At 46.5% G+C, this 19,780-nt stretch overlaps 1 protein-coding gene across 3 annotated transcripts in view; it reads right to left on the bottom strand.

The window, feature by feature from the left end:
* Positions 1-1,903: 1,903 nt before the first annotated feature.
* LOC309559298 (caM kinase-like vesicle-associated protein) overlaps positions 1,904-19,780 on the bottom strand; it is a 147,346-nt gene continuing 129,469 nt past the window's right edge. For all 3 annotated transcript variants that reach the window (XM_082262525.1, XM_082262526.1, XM_082262527.1), the window contains 4 exons: positions 16,232-16,368; positions 14,625-14,703; positions 3,026-3,113; positions 1,904-2,801 (listed from right to left, as the gene is read on the bottom strand). In XM_082262525.1, coding sequence (XP_082118651.1) covers positions 2,550-2,801; positions 3,026-3,113; positions 14,625-14,703; positions 16,232-16,368 — 556 coding nt within the window. In that variant the 3' untranslated portion in view covers positions 1,904-2,549. The remainder of the gene's footprint in view (positions 2,802-3,025; positions 3,114-14,624; positions 14,704-16,231; positions 16,369-19,780) is intronic.

Here is a 19,780-nt window from a genome sequence, read left to right as displayed (position 1 = left end):
ATTGTGGGAATTCATGTGTTAGACGCTTTATTTAAAGTGGTTGTAAACCCTACATATATATACCCTGTGAAGTAACTGGGCGCAGGTGGTACATAAAGATGAAGAAAATCCTCCTACATAAGTTGTACCTGTCCATCTGCAGTCTTCTCTTCTCTACATCTAAGTCTAGTATATATATATAGCTTGTCTGAACTGTCATGAAGCAGGGGGTGGGGAGCTGAAGCTACACTCTGCAGAGCTCAGTGAGAACAGCTTAAAAGCTAATTGGGGGGAGGGACACACGCACTTTTACACAGGAACAGAGCTGAGGCTGTCAATCATATGCTGTGTACTGGAGCTCCCTCCTGTTACCTTTTTTCTCTTGTTTTCAAGAATACTCATCAGAAGTGACTCATGCAGGTTGCAGAAAAATAATGTAGCAGAGGGAAATTAAAGTTAGTGCTCTGGATTGAGACAAGTACACACTACAGTATAGAGGGATATGCCTTGTTAATATTTCATGTCTTGGTTTGCCTAAATTCCAGGCAGATAAAGAACAATTTATTGTAAATTGGTAATCATTAACACATTCCTAAATTTATTTTTTTTTAAATGCAAGAAATGTAATTGCTAGAATTTGACAATCACAGCTGGTCACATAGTAAATAGGAAGAACCGTTGATCGGCTTTCCTCAGTTCGTGCCTGACAGGCAGGAGTAGAGAAGAGCCGATCTGCGGCTCTCCTGACAGGGGGAGGTCCGTGCTGGTAATCAGAGCATTGATTACCAGCGCAGACCCTTGGGGGGGTGCCACTAGAGCCACCAGGGATGCCCACCCATGACCACCAGGGATGCCCACCATAGCCACCAGGGATGGCAACCAGGGCTCAGGGAGCCTTCCAGTGCCCTCCCCATCAGTTCTGCCCACCATTTCCATCTATAAGTGCTGCCCACCAGTGCCCATCATTGCCACCTATCAGTGCCACCCATCAGTGCCCATTATTGCCCACCAGTGCTGCCCATCAGTGCCGCCTATCAGTGTCCATCAGTGCCACCTATCAGTGCCCATCAGTGCCACCTATCAGTGCCCATTATTGCCCATCAGTGCTGCCCATCAGTGCTGCCCATCAGTGCTGCCCATCAGTGCCGCCTATCAGTGTCCATCAGTGCCACCTATCAGTGCCCATCAGTGCCGCCTATCAGTGCCCACCAATGCTACCTATCATTGACACATATCAGTGCCCATCAGTGCTGCATATTATTGCCACCCCATCAGTGCCACCCCCATCAGTGCCTGTCAGTGCGGCTTCACCAGTGCTCATCAGTGCAGGAAAAAATGTATCTATTTACAAAATGTTATAACCTAAACAAAATAAACTTTTCTTTTTTTTTTTTTTTCCAACTTTTCGGTCTTTTTTTATTTGTGTAGCAAAAAAGAAAAAACCTATTTGTGGGAAAAAATTACATAAATTTGGTTTAGGTACAGTGTTGCACGACCGCACAATTGTCATTCAAAATGCAACAGCGCTAAAAGCTGAAAATTGGCCTGAGCAGGAAGGGGGTGAAAGTGCCTTGTTTTGAAGTGGTTAAGGAGCCACTAAATTGTGTTGCAGAGTGACAGAAAGATAAAAAGATAAGCTCATCAGTCTGCTGCTTCTCATTTCACTGTCCAGTCACAGGGTTGGGGTGAGGAGGAGACATGTTGGCATGCCCTAACTGCTGCAGAGAAAAATATCAGAACTGGCTGTACAGATATATACAAATCATTTGGCAGGTCAAACAGCTTGGTTATATGTATTTCATCAATGTACTCAGCAGTTTGCTTGGAGGAAAGTTTTAACCATATTATGAAGTTGCTGAGTAACTGCTGCTCACTTTTCTTAATTATACAGGGGTGTAAGCGCTAACAAGAAGGGACAAATGGCTGTAGATTGTTAGTTCTCCTTTATTAGTTTTAAATCTCCTTACTGCCAGGGGTACCGGCCTCTGTGGCACAGTAAGGGCATACACTCCAAACTAAAACGTGTAAACATGCAGATGACATGCAAAAAGCTACACACCTGGAAACAGTTTGGAAGATATTGATGCAACCTAGCTTGAAGAACAGGTCTACCAGAGACCATTATACCTGCTTGCTAGCTTCTGAGAAATGTTAAATTATATGTATATCACCCTCTTTCATTAAGGAATGTCACTGTTTTTTTCTTTTTTTTATGTCAGAGGGTTGGTATTTTGATCTATTTAAAAAAAAAAAAAAACCTTTTTAGGAAAATGTACACTATAAATAATTTGTCCAGGGTCAGTTTTCATGCTCCAAGAATAGGGTTTATCCCATCAACCCATCATCCCTCTTCCTTTATCTAGGCCTTAAATATTGATGGTGACCTTAAGCCTTTCTTTCCCCCCCTTTCAACACATTTATCTGGTAGGTTAGGTCTCCCCCACAATGGGATCACTGTCCAGGTCAGTGTTTTGTGACCAGATGTGTCTGTTTCTGTTCTGCAAGCAGATCGTTTGTCCTTCTGTGTGGTCGTCCTTTTGGTTGAAGGAAGAAGCAAGACAGAGCAGGCACTATGGCCCACTGTGTTCTGGTTTCTCAGACGAGTGGTCCTCACATTCCGAGGTTTGCTGGGTCCTGGTCGGATTCAAGTCAGCCGTAGGAATACTGTGTTGGGAAGGAGATTGTTTTGGAGAAGAAGGGCAGGCTTCCACAGTGACCTCATGTGACACACTCATGGAAGATCTCGGCGTGACAGGAAGACGCCCAGCAGTGCCCTCTGGAGCTCTCAGTCGTTGCATGAATGTGGTGACCCGTATGGCTTTCTGTGGTGGGATAAGAAGTAAAATCACATTAACACAACAGCCTACCATTTTCATTTGAAATAACATGTACCCAAGACAGGAGCAAGGAAAACCAGAGGCTATCTAGGGTAAACCAGTGGAATTTCTTGCTCAATTAAATGATGAAACCTGACCTTGAGTGGTATATTTGCATCACTTTTTTATTTATATTTCCATAATTCCACCTCTCAGTGTATGTTACTTACCCTCCATTTGGCTTTAGCAAAGTTCTTCTCAATCTGAGCACAAACACCTTCTTTAAGATTCCTTTCGGAAGCAGCATTTCCTGAAACCCTTCAGGGGAAAAGATATAGGCAATTGTAGGAAAAGAAGCTCTGAAAATTTCCAACAACCAAGGGATTATAGAATTATTATTTTACAAAGAAAATATCTTTTACAAGTCATTTTGCTTAGGTGTTCAAAAACCAAATGTAGTTCTGGAGCCACTAGCCTTTTTTTTTTACAGTGCCTTGCAAAAGTATTCACCCCCTTGGCATTTTTTGTGTTTTTGTTGCCTCACAGCCTGGAATTAACATGGATTGTTTGAACGATTTGCATCATTTAATTTACAGAACATAAACAAATTGGAAAAATTATGGTGCTCAACAGATAAATCACAATAATAATAAATCACAGTGGTGAATTGTGCAACAAAATAAATTAATAAATTGGTAAATACAAATTAGAAATTCAAAAAAAGTCTCTAGTGTTCCAATCATCAAGGTGTTAAACCAAGTAACAGCAATTGATGGAAAAATCACAGACTTGATAGGAGTGTATTTCTCAAAGCCTCCACCTCCACACGTTCACCCAGTGATGAATCGTGATGTTAACCATGTACTCTCCCTCCATCGAGAGTGTATAGCCAGACCAAGGGTTAATACAGGACCAAGTCATAAGTAGAGAAAAACAAAAGGGCTCTCATGGTGCAGTAATTCGTGATATAAAACATTTATTGAATAAAATCACACTTACTACAATCCATAAGAAAAAACGCGTTGTATGCAGAAATCTCAATTCCAGGGCATGGGGACGCCGCTCTCCACGCTGCGCCAGAAAAAGTCAATGTGCATAACTATTCACCCCCTAAAGTCAATACTTTGTTGAGCCACCTTTTGCGGCAATCACAGCTTCAAGTCGCTTTGGATAAGTCTCTATGAGCTTGCCACATCTTACCACTGGGATTTTTGCCCATTCCTCCTTGCAAAACTGCTCCAGCTCATTCAAGTTGGAATCGTTTGCGTTTGTGAACAGAAATCTTTAAGCCTGACCACAGATTTTCTCATGGATTGAGGTTTGGGCTTTAACTAGGCCATTCCAACACATTTACATGTTTCCCCTTAAACCACACAAGTGTTGCTTTAGCAATGTGTTTGGGGTCATTGTCATGCTGGAAGGTGAACCTCCGTCCTAGCCTCAAATCACGCAGAGTGGTACAGATTTTGCTCAAAAATATCCCTGTATTTAGCACCATCCATCTTTCCCTCAACTATGACCAGTTTCCCAGTCCTGGCTGCTGAAAAACATTCTTTTGGTGATGTAATGTGTTGGGGTTGCGACAGACATAGCATTTTCTTTGAGGCCGAAAAGTTCAATTTTAGTCTCATCAGACCAGTGCACCTTCCTCCATACATTTTGGGAGTCTCCCACGTGCCTTTTCGCAAACTCAAAACGTGCCATTTTGTTTTTTGGTGAAAGTAATGGCTTTCTTCTGGCCACTCTGCCATAAAGCCCAACTCTATGGAGCGTATGGCTTATTGTCCTCCTATGTACAGATACTCCAATCTCTGCTGTGGAACTCTGCAGCTCCTCCAGGGTTACCTTAGGTCTCTGTGCTGTCTCTCTGATTAATGCCCTCCTTGTCCGGTCTGTGAGTTTTGGTGGGCGGCCGTCTCTTGGCAGGTTTGCTGTTGAGCCATGTTCCATTTGGTTATGATAGATTTGATGGTGTTCCTGGAGATCATCAAAGATTTGGATAGCTTTTTATACCCTAACCCTGACTTGTACTTCTCAACAACACTGCCCCTTACTTGTTTGGAGAGTTCCTTGGTCTCCATGGCAGTGTTTGGTTAGTGGTTCCTCTTGCTTAGGTGTTGCAGCATCTGGGGCCTTTATAAAAGGAGTGTATATGTAATGACAGATCATGTGACACTTCGATTGCACACAGGCGGACATCATTTCACTAATTATGTGACTTCTGAAGGTAATTGGTTCGAGCTTTTTATGGGCTTCATAACAAAGGGGGTGAATACATTCGCACATGCCAATTTTCTGTTCTGTTAAAAATAGTTTTATGTATATATTTTTCTCATTTCACTTCACCAACTTAGACTATTGTGTTCTGATCCATCACGTAAAATTCAGATTAACAAAACATTGAACTTAAAGCTGTAATGTAACAAAATAGGTAAAAAGTCAAGGGGGTGAATATGGTACTCTTGCAAGGCACTTTAAGGTTTTGGTGTTTTTTTTTTAAGGAAATAAAACTCCCTCCTGCAAGCCTCAGCCATTTATCTTTTCTCAATTCACCTTTATATCACTGAGCTCCAACATTTTTGCATGCGACAGCTGCAAAGAAGAAGCTGCATGACAGTAGACTGTATGAGCTCAATTCACTAAGATGTACTATGCATGTTATCCGCCATAATGATTGTTATTTTCATCTGTCATTTCTAAAAACAGGGCCATATAGCTTTGAGCTTTACAGCACCTAACCCTCCTAAAACATATCCTTGCTGCGTTTTTATAATAGCAGTCAAGCAATAAGTAGGTTTACTTGAAGAAGAAGTAGTGTTAAATGCAATATTTTAAAAATGCACCATAATCCCCATACCTGGAGGAAACAAATGGGGTGTCCAACCCTGCTCCATTGCAGCATTATATTGGGTCTTAAAATTGTGCAGGCCAAGATATAAAAAAAACACTGCTATACACCCACTATTTTTGATAATGTACTTTATTTTAGTCTGACTCTACAGTTTGAGATGTAGGGGTCAGAGGTCACCTGAAATCTGAACGTTGCTGCACAGCGAATGGCCCAACACTTGTTTTGGCAACTCCTATGCATAACTGTGTCAAATTACAGAGAGTTATAGCTATAAGGAAGGTACACAACTTGATGAAACCTCAGAAGCTGAAAAATTGTGTAAGGCTTGGTTCACACCTATTCGTTGTTTGTGCTTTTTGCAGAAATGCACTACAGTCCATTTAAAATGGTTTCCTATGGGACATTTAGCTCAAAGAAAGAGTTCTGGCGCTACTCCAACAGGTAGTTTCCTGAAAATATCATGCAAACATGTAAAACACAAATATCCATAAAAACACTGTTCGCCCAATCCTAAGTATTGGATAGCTTGTAGATGTGATGAGGAGAAATTAAAGGATGGCGCTCAGGTGTGTTAATAGCTGATAATTACCCCAAAGGAGACATAGATAAATGATCCAATAAAAGTTTATTCCATGAATCCAAAGATAAAAAGCAATGTGTTAAATGAGTGATTCCTCCTACCAGTCCATGAAGTCTCTGTATATCACTGCTGCCTCAGCACGACTCCCTGATGTGAATCCCAGGGAAAGGAGAAAGCTGGCAGATGGAGATGGCATAGAGAAGCGGGTCCCAGCGGAGATAGGGGCTCACACGGTCCGGTGTGCGGCCGCTTCCTGGACCGGAGCCCACGCTGTGCTACGCTGATGCCCGCTGTGAGCGCCGAGGGATCGCACACTGATGACGTCACCGCTATCAGCGCTGTCAGCCGAGTGTGTGTCCGCGGCCGGCGGGGGAATCACCTGAAGGACGGGGAGCTTGGAGGAAGATGCTCGCTCGCTTCTACAGAGCCTCCCGATTCGGGAGGCTCTGTAGAAGCGAGCGAGCATCTTCCTCCAAGCTCCCCGTCCTTCAGGTGATTCCCCCGCCGGCCGCGGACACACACTCGGCTGACAGCGCTGATAGCGGTGACGTCATCAGTGTGCGATCCCTCGGCGCTCACAGCGGGCATCAGCGTAGCACAGCGTGGGCTCCGGTCCAGGAAGCGGCCGCACACCGGACCGTGTGAGCCCCTATCTCCGCTGGGACCCGCTTCTCTATGCCATCTCCATCTGCCAGCTTTCTCCTTTCCCTGGGATTCACATCAGGGAGTCGTGCTGAGGCAGCAGTGATATACAGAGACTTCATGGACTGGTAGGAGGAATCACTCATTTAACACATTGCTTTTTATCTTTGGATTCATGGAATAAACTTTTATTGGATCATTTATCTATGTCTCCTTTGGGGTAATTATCAGCTATTAACACACCTGAGCGCCATCCTTTAATTTCTCCTCATCCTATGGGACATGTTCACATCTATGCTTTTTTTCAGCTGCTGCATTTTTGGAAAGGGTCAGCGACTTTTTTAAATGCAAAACAGTGCATTTTTGGTTCAATAGACTTCAATGTATTTTACTGCAATTTGCGTTTTTAATCTGCCCAACAACAAATTGGCCAAAAAAAATCCCTCAAAAGAACAAAAAATGCAAAACACATAAAAAAACGTGGGAAAAACATGTGTGCAAAAACGCCAAATGCACTGTTCAAAAGCAAACTGCATGGGTGTACACCAAACCTTATGGCCAGGTGGTAAATAGGGCAGCAACTATAAAGCCAGCCATAGAAGCTTCGAATCTCAGGCTGGCTCATCAGGAACCAAGATTCAAACCATGTATGGGCAGGCTGATTCTTTGCAAGTTGATTGATTGATCAATTAACTTGGATACAAATGGCTGCTAGCAATAATCACTGTGTTCTCCAGGCGAAAATGCTCCCCCCCAACTGGGAGAACACAATGGCTCTGGGGGAAGAATTCCCCTTATCAACACAAACTGCTTCAGCTATGGCCAGCTGAAGACTTCAGCTGACCTCTGAGAATGAGACTCAAAGCAAGTAAAACTAAATAGGGGGCAACAAATATCTTGCATGAGTAAAGCCAGTAATAAACTGAGCAATTTTCTTTCCTGCAACACAGTCAATGTTGGTGTGGGAATCCCTCCCACAGAGCCATCCTGTCCTAAAACAACCTCTAGCAATAATTGAATGTACAATCTGACAGGCTGGTTGTATCCAAAGTTTATTGATCTATGAACTTGGGTACAATTGTCCAGAACAGCCCGTAGCAAAATAACATAAAGCGCAGGGCTGCATGACTGGGCAGTCAGGGGGAGCTGGTTTAGGCAGGGCAATGTCCGGTTTTTTCATAACAGACCCATCCCCCAGCAGATAGGGGGGTCTCATTACAGGGGGTGGGGCTACTGGGAGGTCAGGTAAGGACCACCTTTACCTGGCCGCCATTTCAAGCGTGGCCAAGGAAGCAAGAACATCACCTTTACTTCTTCACAACAACAATAGCCTGATCTGTAATGGCCGATGCTGAAGCGCTGAGACTACAGCTGAACGAGATGGCTGCATCTATGGGCGCCGACTGGCTACAGCAGCAGGTCTCTTACCTTATGGGAGCTGCAGCTTCTACCTCGGGGAATCCCCTGGCAAGACGCGCTCGGCGGGCACGACCCCCGGTTCGCTTTAGCCCCTCATCGGAACATGGAGCTCAGCGCCACTCCAGGAGCCCCCCTAGGGACCCTCCAGGCGCGGCGGAGCAGCATCTCCAGGCTGCTTCCGCCCCTCGCCCTGAGAGGAATCCTCGTCGCAGGCGGAGCTCCGCAGGCAGGGACCGATCGTCTTCTGTGACCGTCCCGCCTGCAGTCTTCAGGAATACGGAACTTTCGGCCGCCTCTGGGTGCATCGCTGTAGAGGAGAGGGCTCGGCGTGGGAGAGAGAGAACAAAGGCAACTGTAGACAGAGCGGCTGTATGCACTTCATCGCCCCCAGTGGAGGAAAGAAGAAACTACAGGAAAACTAGAGCGTCTGTAAGCACTTCAGCGCCCCTAGTGGCGGAGAATACAAACTGCAGGCAAACTACCATCTGTACCAGTAAGAAAAGAAGGAGAACAGCAGCATCACAGAGGCAGGTGAAGGACAGACGGAGACCTTTGTTGGCGGCGGTCGGCTCGTCAGCGCCAGACCTTTACCACGACGAACAGCAAGATTTTTCCAGGTCAGAAGGGGAGTTGTCGAGCTCAGAGGACGGCGAAACTACAAGACAGGCGACAACGGTGGTTTACGGATCGGCGGCTGAGGGACCTCGTCCTGGTCAGCCTGGTAAGTGCACCTCTAATCCTAATTTTTCCATACAACATGTGTTAGATGTGGGGGTGGAGCAAGGGGTAGGTCCAGTACTGGGAGTTGGGCCAGGCCTCATTACATGCCCGGGGGGCGGGTCTTCCACTGTAAGAGCGGCAGGCACGGCGCATGCTGCGTCCGGGTCTCCCGCCACATTGCAGGAGCTACTTAATGGTCTGCGCTCATTAGTGCAGCGTTTAGACACGGGTTCACCTCCCGATGTTTCGCCAGTGGCGGCTTGGTTGCAAGCTCCGGGGGTTTTGGGGGGCACAAAAGCTCAACCATCAGCATTTCCTACGGTAGGACCTCCTCCGGTTTCAGCGGCGGAGGTTGCTACGGTTGTAGGAAGCCCCCAAGGGGCAGCTGAGAAGACAGCCCCTGTTACGCCTAATGAAGCGAACACGTACCCGTTGCACCTGGCGGACTCGGCGAAGTGCGAAGTCTACGTTTGCTTTGAAGGTCCCTTAGGGGCCCATCTTAAGGCAGAGGTTAGGGAAAAAATCTGGCGGGGGGATTATGTAGAAATTTTCACGTTGTTACCTCTTGAAAAATTTAATCTGGACAGGATTAAACCAGAGGAATATAAGAGGGAAGAGGAGGAAAAGCGAAGGCACCGCTTGATTCCAAGGACTTTTACCAACTGGTTGCAGGCTTTTGCCATTTTTGCAAGCGTAGTGGGGGAAAAAGCCCCTGAGAATTGTTCCCCCTTATTTTGTTATCTTAATTCCATCAGTGAAGCACAGCGTGTATATGGGGGGGTGGCGTGGCTGAGGTATGACGAGCAGTTTCGTCAGCGTAAATCGATCAGGCCCTCTCTGCGTTGGGACCACAAGGACATCAGCCTGTGGATGAACCTGATGACCTCGGCCCGGGCTCCCTCTTCGTTTTTTCCAGGGGGGGCCGGCGGTTCGGCCGCCCCCGGACAGTCGGCCACAAAACGGCGTGGGTTTTGCTGGCAATTCAATGAGGGCGCATGTCGGTTCGGCACAGGTTGCCGATACAAGCATGAGTGCTCGCACTGCGGGGGAACTCACCCCCTGTCCAAATGTTTTAAGGCCGGTAAGTCCCGTTTCGGCGATCTTGCGGGAAAAAGGCATGACTCCAGTGAGGGTGGCCAGGATGGCCCCCTTTCTAAGTAGATATCCAGATCGGCAAGCAGCCCGGCTGTTGGAGGCAGGTTTCACGGACGGTTTTGTGATCCCATGCTCTCTGACTCAGACCCCGCCCGTGGCCGATAATTTACGTTCTGCTCATATTCACTCTGCTGTGGTTGCGGAAAAAATCACCAAGGAAGTTTCCTTGGGTCGCATGGCCGATCCATTTTCGCACCCACCCTTACGGGATTTCGTGGTGTCCCCATTGGGTGTCGTTCCTAAGAAGGAACCTAACAAGTTCCGCTTGATTCACCATCTCTCCTTCCCCAAGGGCGGGTCTGTTAATGATTTCATTGATCCAGAGGCCAGCTCAGTATCGTACACCTCTTTCGATGCGGCTGTTTCTTGGGTACGGCATTACGGGCGGGGCTCCCTCATGGCTAAGACGGACATCGAATCAGCCTTTCGGCTGTTACCGGTCCACCCCTCCAGCTTTCACCTGTTAGGTTGCCAATGGGCGGGTTCTTATTATGTCGACCGTTGCCTTCCCATGGGGTGTTCGGTTTCCTGCGCCCTATTTGAAGCTTTTAGCTCTTTTGTGGAATGGGTGGTCCGAGACGTGGCGGGAGCCAATTCGGTCGTCCATTATTTGGACGATTTCTTATGTATTGGTCCTCCATCATCCAAATTATGTGGGGTGCTGCTGGCCACTGTACAGCACATTGCAGAGCGTTTCGGCATCCCTCTTGCGGCAGACAAGACGGAGGCTCCCACGCCTATGATTAAGTTCTTGGGAATTGTCATAGATTCTCAGGCAATGGAGTGTCGTTTGCCGGACGATAAGCTGTTTTCTCTAAAGGAAGAAGTTCGGCTTGCATCGGGTAAGCGTAAGCTCCGATTGCGCGAGCTGCAGTCTTTGATAGGCAAGTTGAACTTTGCTTGTCGTATTATGCCAATGGGCAGGGTTTTCAGCCGTCGGCTCTCGGCTGCCACTGCAGGGGCACGCTCGCCTAATCATTTCATTCGCATAACCAGGGAACTGTCGGACGACTTACAGGTGTGGCACGCCTTTTTGGGGGCGTTTAACGGTCGCTCGCTCTGGATGAATGGGCCGGTTAGCAACTGCGACCTGAATCTCTACACCGACGCAGTGGGCTCCACCGGTTATGGGGCCTTTTGTCGCGGCCAGTGGAGTGCAGAGCGCTGGCCAACAGCATGGCGTGAGGCGGGCTTCTTAAGGAACTTGGTCCTTCTTGAGCTCTTTCCGGTGCTGGTTGCCCTGGAATTATGGGGCGAGTGGTTCAAGAATAAGAAAGTTAGACTCCACTGTGATAACATGGGGGTGGTCCAGGTCATCAACTCACTCTCTGGTTCTTCGCCGCCAGTGGTTAGGCTTTTACGTCACCTTGTCTTGCGTTGCCTTCAATTGAATGTATTTTTGTATGCGGTGCATATTCCGGGGGCAAAAAACTCAATGGCTGACGCTTTATCCCGCTTTCAGTTGGACAGGTTCAGGGAGTTGGCGCCGGAGGCGGAGCAGCTCGGAGCCCCTTGTCCACAGCGGCTATGGAAGATTGCGTTGGGATTGCCTCAGGACTGATTCGCGATTCTTTGACTGAATCGACTTGGCATGCATACCGCAGGGTCTGGCAAGAGTGGTGGGAGCTTCTTCAGCGGGCGGGCTTGGACATGGTCAGCTCTGAGATTAGAACTGTAGTGATTTACTTCATCTGCTTGAATTTTTCGGGGGGAGTATCGGCTTCGGCCATTAATCGCAAGTTGAGTGCTTTAGCTTTCCTATTCAAATTGTGGGGCTTACCGGATTTCACAAAAGATTTTTTGTTGAAGCAGGCCCTACGGGGTTATAGAAAGGGTTCACGCCGGCCTGACGGGCGCCGACCTATCACTTTTGAAATTCTGGGGGCTTTATTCAAGCAAACAGGTTCCATTTGTTCTTCGGCTTACGAGGGCCTCTTATTCCGTGTGGCTTTTGCTCTAGCTTTCTACGGGGCTCTCAGGGTGGGCGAATTGGTGAGCCCGTCTAAGTCGGCCCAGGGGGGCCTGCTGGCAGCAGACGTTCGCTGCAATCATGCCACTGTGTCTCTTTTCATCCGCCGCTCAAAAACGGATCAGACGGGTAAGGGAGTTCGCTTGCAGCTGCTTCGGGTGCAGGGATCACCCATTTGCCCTGTTTCGGCTGTACTAGAGTACTTGCGTTTTCGCCCTCCTGGGCCTGGTTCTTTTCTTAAGCACGCTGACGGTGGGGCTCTGTCCCGTTTTCAATTCATTACGGTTCTCCGCCGCTGTCTGACGGCAGCAGGATTGGAGGCTCGCAGCTACGCCTCGCACTCCTTTCGCATCGGGGCAGCCACGGAAGCCGCCAGGTGGGGGTTGGAGGATTCCATTTTGCAGCGTATTGGCAGGTGGGAATCTGACCGGTATCGGCTTTACGTCCGCCCTCACTTGGTTTAAAAAATATGCTTGGTACACGTGGCGGGGGTGGGAAAAGAGCTTTTTATGTTGCTTTCAGTTATGGGTGTTAGAGCGTACCGTTACTTACGTTCGTGCTCTTCCATTTGCTTCATTTCTTTACAGATGCTGCGTGCCTCGTATGGATCTTGGGCCACTCCTACGTATACTGGGGGGCCAGGAGGGCGGACGTTAGACATGAAGGACGTCAGTTAGGTTTCCCCCGGTGCGAGGCCAAGGTCCGGTGGATAGGCATTTCAGGCATGTTATGGCACAGGGTGGTACCCGAGGTACATAGGGTCGCTCGCTGGGACAGGGCCCCTGACGTGCTGGTCATCCATGCGGGTGGCAACGATCTGGGGGTCCGGTCCTGTCGCCATCTCATCCGGGATGTCAAGTTTGATGTCCTACGGTTGAGGACGGATTTTCCGGACATGGTGGTGGTTTGGTCGGACATTGTTGGCCGATCATCATGGCGACTCGCCCGGTCAGTGGAAAAACTCAACAAAGCCAGAGTGAAGGTCAACAAAGAAGTGGGCAGGTTCATTGTGCGCAACGGGGGTGTGGTGGTCAGGCACAGAGAGCTGGAAGTGGATACCTGGCGCTACCTTCGCCACGATGGGGTACATCTGAATGCGGTGGGCATCGACCTATGGGCACTGGGTTTACAGGACGGGGTACAGAGGGCCTTACGGGTTTGGCAGGGCACAAAGGTGTGAGGTGGTCCCACTTTGTGCCGGTGGCGGGTGGGGTCTTTTGAGGTGGGTAAAATAACATGCTATTTTATCAGTTTAGGGACCCATCTAAGGTATGGAGTCACCTCTGGAATGCCAGTTAATGGTGGTTTTAACTGGAAGGTAAAAATGGTGGTATCTGCTGAATATCGAGGTCGTCACCGAGCCGGAGGGTGCGGCTGGGGACCAAGAAAATAGTTACGCAGATGATTGATAATTGGTGCCTCCAAAGATCGGCAACCTCAGTTTTTCTTGTCACTGTATTATTTGTTTCCGGATTTAAGGAATGTTTGGTATAATTTGTTTTGGTTTTTAATAAACGGCCATTACGGCCAATATTTTACTGCAAGAATTGTGTTTGCCAATTTTTATAGATAATGGGGGTAGCAATAAGGGGGGTTGGATCAGGGCTGGAGGTTTGGGTCCAAGAGCACATCTGAAGTGCCTTAGTCATGTCCATACATGGTTCGAATCTCAGCCAGTTCCTGCTGAACTGGCCTGAGAATTAAACTGTCTATGGCGGGCTTTAGCCTTTACTGTTAACATTTAAGGCTCCATGTACACGGGACGCTGGAAATGGCCGTTTAGGAGCAGTTGGGCGTTTTTTTCAGAAGCCCCTGAACCCATCTACATTTTATCTTATCTGTCCATGTATACCAGGTCGTTTACAGTCATTTGCAGGCAGTTGCGTTCAGGGACTGTTTTTAGAACGCAATTATTTGCGTTCGAACGTGTGTTTCCCGGCGTTTCAAACGCACAAACGCGTCCGATGACCCGCGTTTAGCGTTCGCGTTTTTCCATTTTAAAGGGGAATAATTTTTTTTAACCTCTAGGAACGCTTCTAAACGCAAACGCCCGCAAACGCTGCTAAACGCCCGCTAAACGCGGGTACAAACGCGACCAAACGGACGTTTCAAACGTCCTAAAAATTCCAGCATTCAAAGGGACTTTTAACAACGTCCCGTGTACATGGAGCCTAAGACTGAATATTCAAATGTTTGCATAAGCCCAGTCATGACAGGTTCAAGTACCCCTTAAAATGTATCAGTCATAAATCAATACCTTTTGGAAAAGCCTCTGATGGAAGCTGCTATTTCTTGATTTGGTCATCGCATGTGCTGGTCCAAGACATTGATTTCACTTGCAGTGAAGATAAAAAGATTCTGTTTCACAGCTCCAGAACTAATATGTGTCCCATGAGCTAGGGAATGTCTGCTTCCATCAGAGGCAGCTGAGAGACGAGTTGTGAGAGATTCCCTTTAAAAAATACGAGGCAGAACTGAATTCTGAGAACTTACCATGTATGTCCCAATGCTTCCTGAGCTGTGATTCTCTGTTCCTGGTCCATCTCCATCAAACGGGACACAAGATCTTTTGCTAGAAGAAAAAAACACATTAGCAAACTGTCATGTGAACATTAAATGTGTAATCTATTATAGGTAAACATGTTCTGGTTTTTTTTTTCTCACTTTTTGGAAATGAAACTTCAAAGTGATGTTTGATGTTTTTTCACATATTTACTAATAGGGCCATGAATTCATGATTATAGTTCATACAGATTAGGTTCATATTATAGATTAAAATCTGATTATAGCTCAGCTTGACTGAATGTTTGCCCTCTGGAGGCTCACTATTGGACAGACTGAAATCTGCATTCTTGCTGCACAATTACTGCGCGACATTACGATAGTACAAAGAGCAAATAATGTTGCAGGCCCAGACTGACAATTCTGCAATTTGCAACCTAATTTATTATACAGGGACTGATTCTCTTAGCTTTGCAAATGTTGGCCAAGTTAACACTGGCACTGATATGCCAGGACTTTCTGTTAATTCCAGATATAGTCTGGTTAACAGGACATCATTCACAGCTTTATGCCCAGAACTGTATCTGCGAGTCATATCCAAATAAATGTTAGTATATTCATTATTAAATGTCAGTAAACAAAAAAAAAAAAAAAATAGAAATAAGGCTTTTTTTTTTTTTTTTTTTTAATTTTTCTCTAAATCACTTCCCTAGAATCAGTAACATTAGCCTGGAATTAAGCTTGTCATTAAAGTGATTGTAAAGGATTACCTTGTAAAACAACCCAATCAGTTTAAAATTGAAATGAAATGCAAAACATTTTTGTATAGATATAAAAATACATTATAAATACCTTTTTTTTTTTTTTCCCCTTTTTTATAAATGACCACATTCCCTCTGTTCTCATGCATAAGAGCTGGCGGAGGAGAAGCAGCAGCACACTGAGCTTCCCAGTGAATGGCTGTGCAGTGGGGGCATGTCAGGACAAGTCTGGTCATTGGAGGAGAGCACACAGAGTTCCCAGCACAGCTAGAGAACTGACCATGATGTTCTCTCCTGCTTAGTGTGGTCAGTTTAGAATAGGAAAGCAGAGGGACTAGCAGGAACACCAGGGATTTCACAAAAAGGAAGCAATAAAAAAAAAAAAACAGAATACCTTCTCATACAAGTACATGGAATAGCTGGCACATATCAGGAATAGAAAGTGTTGGGGTAACAAACGCCTTAACTAAGGGATGAGATGAGATGAAGTGTTCTTTAGGCAGTAAAGAAACTGATATCTAGAGGATCCTGTGTGGGAAGCTCAATGTGTCCAATAATAGGCAGTTTTTCCATATAGTGACAGGCTTACTCTGAACCTAACCATATTCAAAACCTTTATACCATATCCATCACTAACCTTTACCTAGCTCAATTCAAAGAGTAAAAAAAGGAAAAAAGAAACCCCCAAAACTACCACTTTCCTTGCAGCAGAAGCCATACTGATTAGCTCCAGCATTATCCACTGATTAATACAGCCAGATCGCTGGGCGACAGGGAAATGGCAGGGAGTAATATAGGGTTAATGATCTTGCAATTCAATTTGTAGAGATAACATACCTGATGCTGAAATCACATCCCAGTAGGGAGAATCAAACTCGTATTCTGCAGCTAGAATTTTACGGAAAATTTTCCTGTTGTGGCTTTCGCTGTCCTCTTCCTCATTCTCATCATAGAACGGAGGGTTCCCAGAAAGACTAGGAGGACAAGATTAAAGGTATGCTGTTATTCAAAACCAATAGAAACAATAAATAAATAAATATATACATGTACAGTTTCTCACAAAAGTGGGTACCCCCCTCACATTTTTGTAAATGTTTTATTCTATCTTTTCTTGTACAAAAGTTTTTATTTTAAGAAGAGGCATAAACATACATCAAAACATAGTATATGTGTACAATTTGATAAAAGAAAATGGAACGCAGAGAAACAGGTAGCAACAAAACATGATACAGACATAGGGCGTAAGCCAACCTGAAAACATCACGGACCCAATAATGGGTATCAACAGGCAAAAATGCATAAATAGGGACCTAAAGTCCCCCCTAGTGGTTTATAATGCAGTAAGACTATCAAAGGAGGAAGTTCTATTACGTTCCAATGAGCAAACAGGGGCTGGGCCTGAGAGTACCGAGCCAGGAAGGAAAACAACACCAAAAGACAAAAGAAGAGAGAAAGAAGGAGTAAGAAAGTAGGACAAACAAAGAAAGAAACGACAATAGAAGAAGACTAAAGAAAGGGTGGGGAGAAGGAACAGGGGGGAGCGAGTCCTGCGGGGCGAGCGTCCAGGAGGCATTAAAGAGAGAGAAGGGTGGTCTGGAATCTGGAAGGGGCAACATTCGAGATCCAGGGGTCCCACACCTTAAGAAACTTAGCGTGAGAATCAGATACTATTGCAGTCAACTTTTCATTAATGAGAATATCATTCATACGGTTCTTGACCGCCTCAAAACTAAGCAACAGGGTTTTCCAAGATCGGGCAATGGTCAATTTCGTAGCTGTAAACAAATGCTGAGCCAACTGACGTGTACGGGTCAAGTCAGGTATAGGTTTACACAAGAGTGCCTCATACGGGTCCCTCTTCAGGGTGACTTGAAAAATATTACGGAGCAAGGCATAGATCCTAATCCACAGTCTGCGCACCTTGGGGCACGTCCACCAAATATGCGCCATGGTCCCCTCCTGAGCGCATCCCCGGAAGCACAGGGGGGAATATGCGGGTATAAATTTAGCCAGTCTAACCGGAGTATAGTACCACCTATAAAATACCTTTATAAGCATTTTCCAGAATCAAGACATTTCGGGAACACTTAGAGAGAGCCGCCGTCATGTGCCGCTAGTCTTCCCTGTCCAACCCGCCCCCCAATTCTAGTTCCCAGTAAGAGTGATAGACCGTGAAAGGGGGTGTATCGCAGGCAATAATGGAGGCATACAGGAGAGATATGAGTCCCGGTGAGTGGGGCCGTGCCCTACAGAAGCTTTCAAATGGCGTAAGCGTATAGGGTAAAGGTCTATGCTTAATGAGTTGCTGAAGAAAATTACGGAGTTGCATATATCGAAAGTGTTCCCGCAAGGGTATATAATGCGAGGAGCGGAGGGCCCCAAAAGGAAGTATCCTTGTGGGGGTAAATAACGAATGGACGTACACGAAGCCATGGTCTGTCCACCACGAAAACACGCGTGGATTATCAAGACCAGGTGGAAACATAGGGCAAGGGAAGAGTCGCAGTAAAGGTAAGTGGGGGGAAATCAAATTGGCCGAGTACTTAACGGAGTCCCAGAGGCAAAGAGAGTCAAGGACGCAGGTCCGGCGGTCGAAATTTAGGAGGGAGCCAAGGAATAGAAGAAAGGGGGACTGGGCAGGCATCCATCAGGTCAATCATGGCCCATAGTGGCAATTGAAACGTGTCGTGTAAATGAGAGAGAGGGGCTATCGACGCCGCAGTGTAGTATGCCCTTAAGTTCAGGACGGAGAATCCCCCAGAAATCCTCCAAGCGTACAGGACGCGTTTGTTAATACGGGGTCTAGAAGAACCCCAAATAAATTTCATAATTTTGCGCTGATGAATACGTAAGATATGAGAGGGGATCTGAACCGGTAACACACGAAAGTAGTACAATAATTTAGGAAGATAGGTCATACGAACGGCTGTGATCCTACCAAACCAAGACAAAGAAAGGTGAGACCAAGAAGAAAGCAGGGTTGTCAAGTGGCGAAAGAGAGGCGGATAATTAACAGCATAAAGACCTTCATACGTGGGAGACAGTTTAACACCCAGGTAGGGTAAAGCAGGGTGCCATTTGAAAGGAAAGGCTGCTTGAAGGGCCACCACGTCCTCAGGAGGCAAAGTAACTGACATCGCATTAGATTTGGCAGGGCTGATATGCAGGCCTGAGAAAACGGCAAACGAATCCAGCAAGGCCAAAAGGTTGGGCAATGAAATCCTAGGTGAAGTAAGGGTCAGCAAGATATCGTCCGCAAATAACGATATTTTATGCGGGGAGCCTGCCACTTCAATGCCCGAGATGTCATGGTGGGTACGTATTGCTTCTGCTAAGGGCTCCAAAGCCAGATCAAATAGAAGGGGGGACAACGGGCACCCTTGCCGTGTACCCCGGCCAATGGAAAAAGGGAGTGACTCAAATCCATAATATTTGATACGGGCTTGAGGGGAGTCATAGAGGGCAGAAAGCCAGGACAGAAATGAGGGGCCAAAGCCGAAGCGGCGGAGAACAGTCATAAGATAAGGCCAAGACAGGGTGTCGAAAGCCTTGGTCACGTCCAAGGACAGTAGCATAGCGGGTATGCGGCATTGAAGAGCAAAATGCTGCAGTTGGATGATCCGCCGAATAGCATCCCCTGCCTGCCGGCGGGGCACGAAACCGACCTGATCCTTCTTGATCAGGCGAGGAAGGAAAGAATTCAGGCGCGTAGCCAATATTTTGGTTAGCAATTTCATATCAATATTGATAAGCGAAATTGGGCCAAAATTAGCCCACGAAGAGTGATCCCGATCCGGTTTAGGCAGCATGACAATGTTAGCTGTCAATAGGTCCGGAGTAAGGGATTGTCCATTTTTAACAGCGTTAAACATTGCAGTCAGGGGAGGGGCCAAGACAGTGGCAAACTTCCGATAAAACAATGCAGTAAAACCATCTGGGCCAGGTTTCTTCCCTATCTTCAGTTCCTTAATGCATTGCAAAACTTCGGACTCCTGAATATCGCGATCCATAAGAGTCGCGTGAGAGGCTGAAAGTGTGGGTAAGGAAACACGTTGTAAAAAGGTATCCGCAGCGTGAGAGTCAGCCTGTGCCGGGGCCGAATATAGCCCAGCAAGGCGACTACGGAATTCTTCCAGGACCCGAAGAGGGTTACTGGTGAGCACATTATGGCGAGTGCGCAAAGTGACGGGGGTAAATTTAGGGGCAAAAGTCCGCAACCTATTAGCCAACATCGCGTTCGGTTTGTTAGCTTTGGCGTACCACATTTGGCGAGACCATTTATTCTATCTTTTCATATGACAACACTGAAGAAATTACACTTTGCTGCAATGTAAAGTAGTGAGTGTATAGCTTGTATAATAGTGTAAATGTTTTATCCCCTCAAAA

This window comes from Pelophylax lessonae (assembly GCF_965119305.1).
Source record: "Pelophylax lessonae genome assembly, chromosome: 7".
NCBI classification, from domain to species: domain Eukaryota; kingdom Metazoa; phylum Chordata; class Amphibia; order Anura; family Ranidae; genus Pelophylax; species Pelophylax lessonae.
The sequence above is the reverse complement of the archived record's forward strand: the minus strand, read 5'-3'. Positions and strand labels throughout refer to the sequence as shown.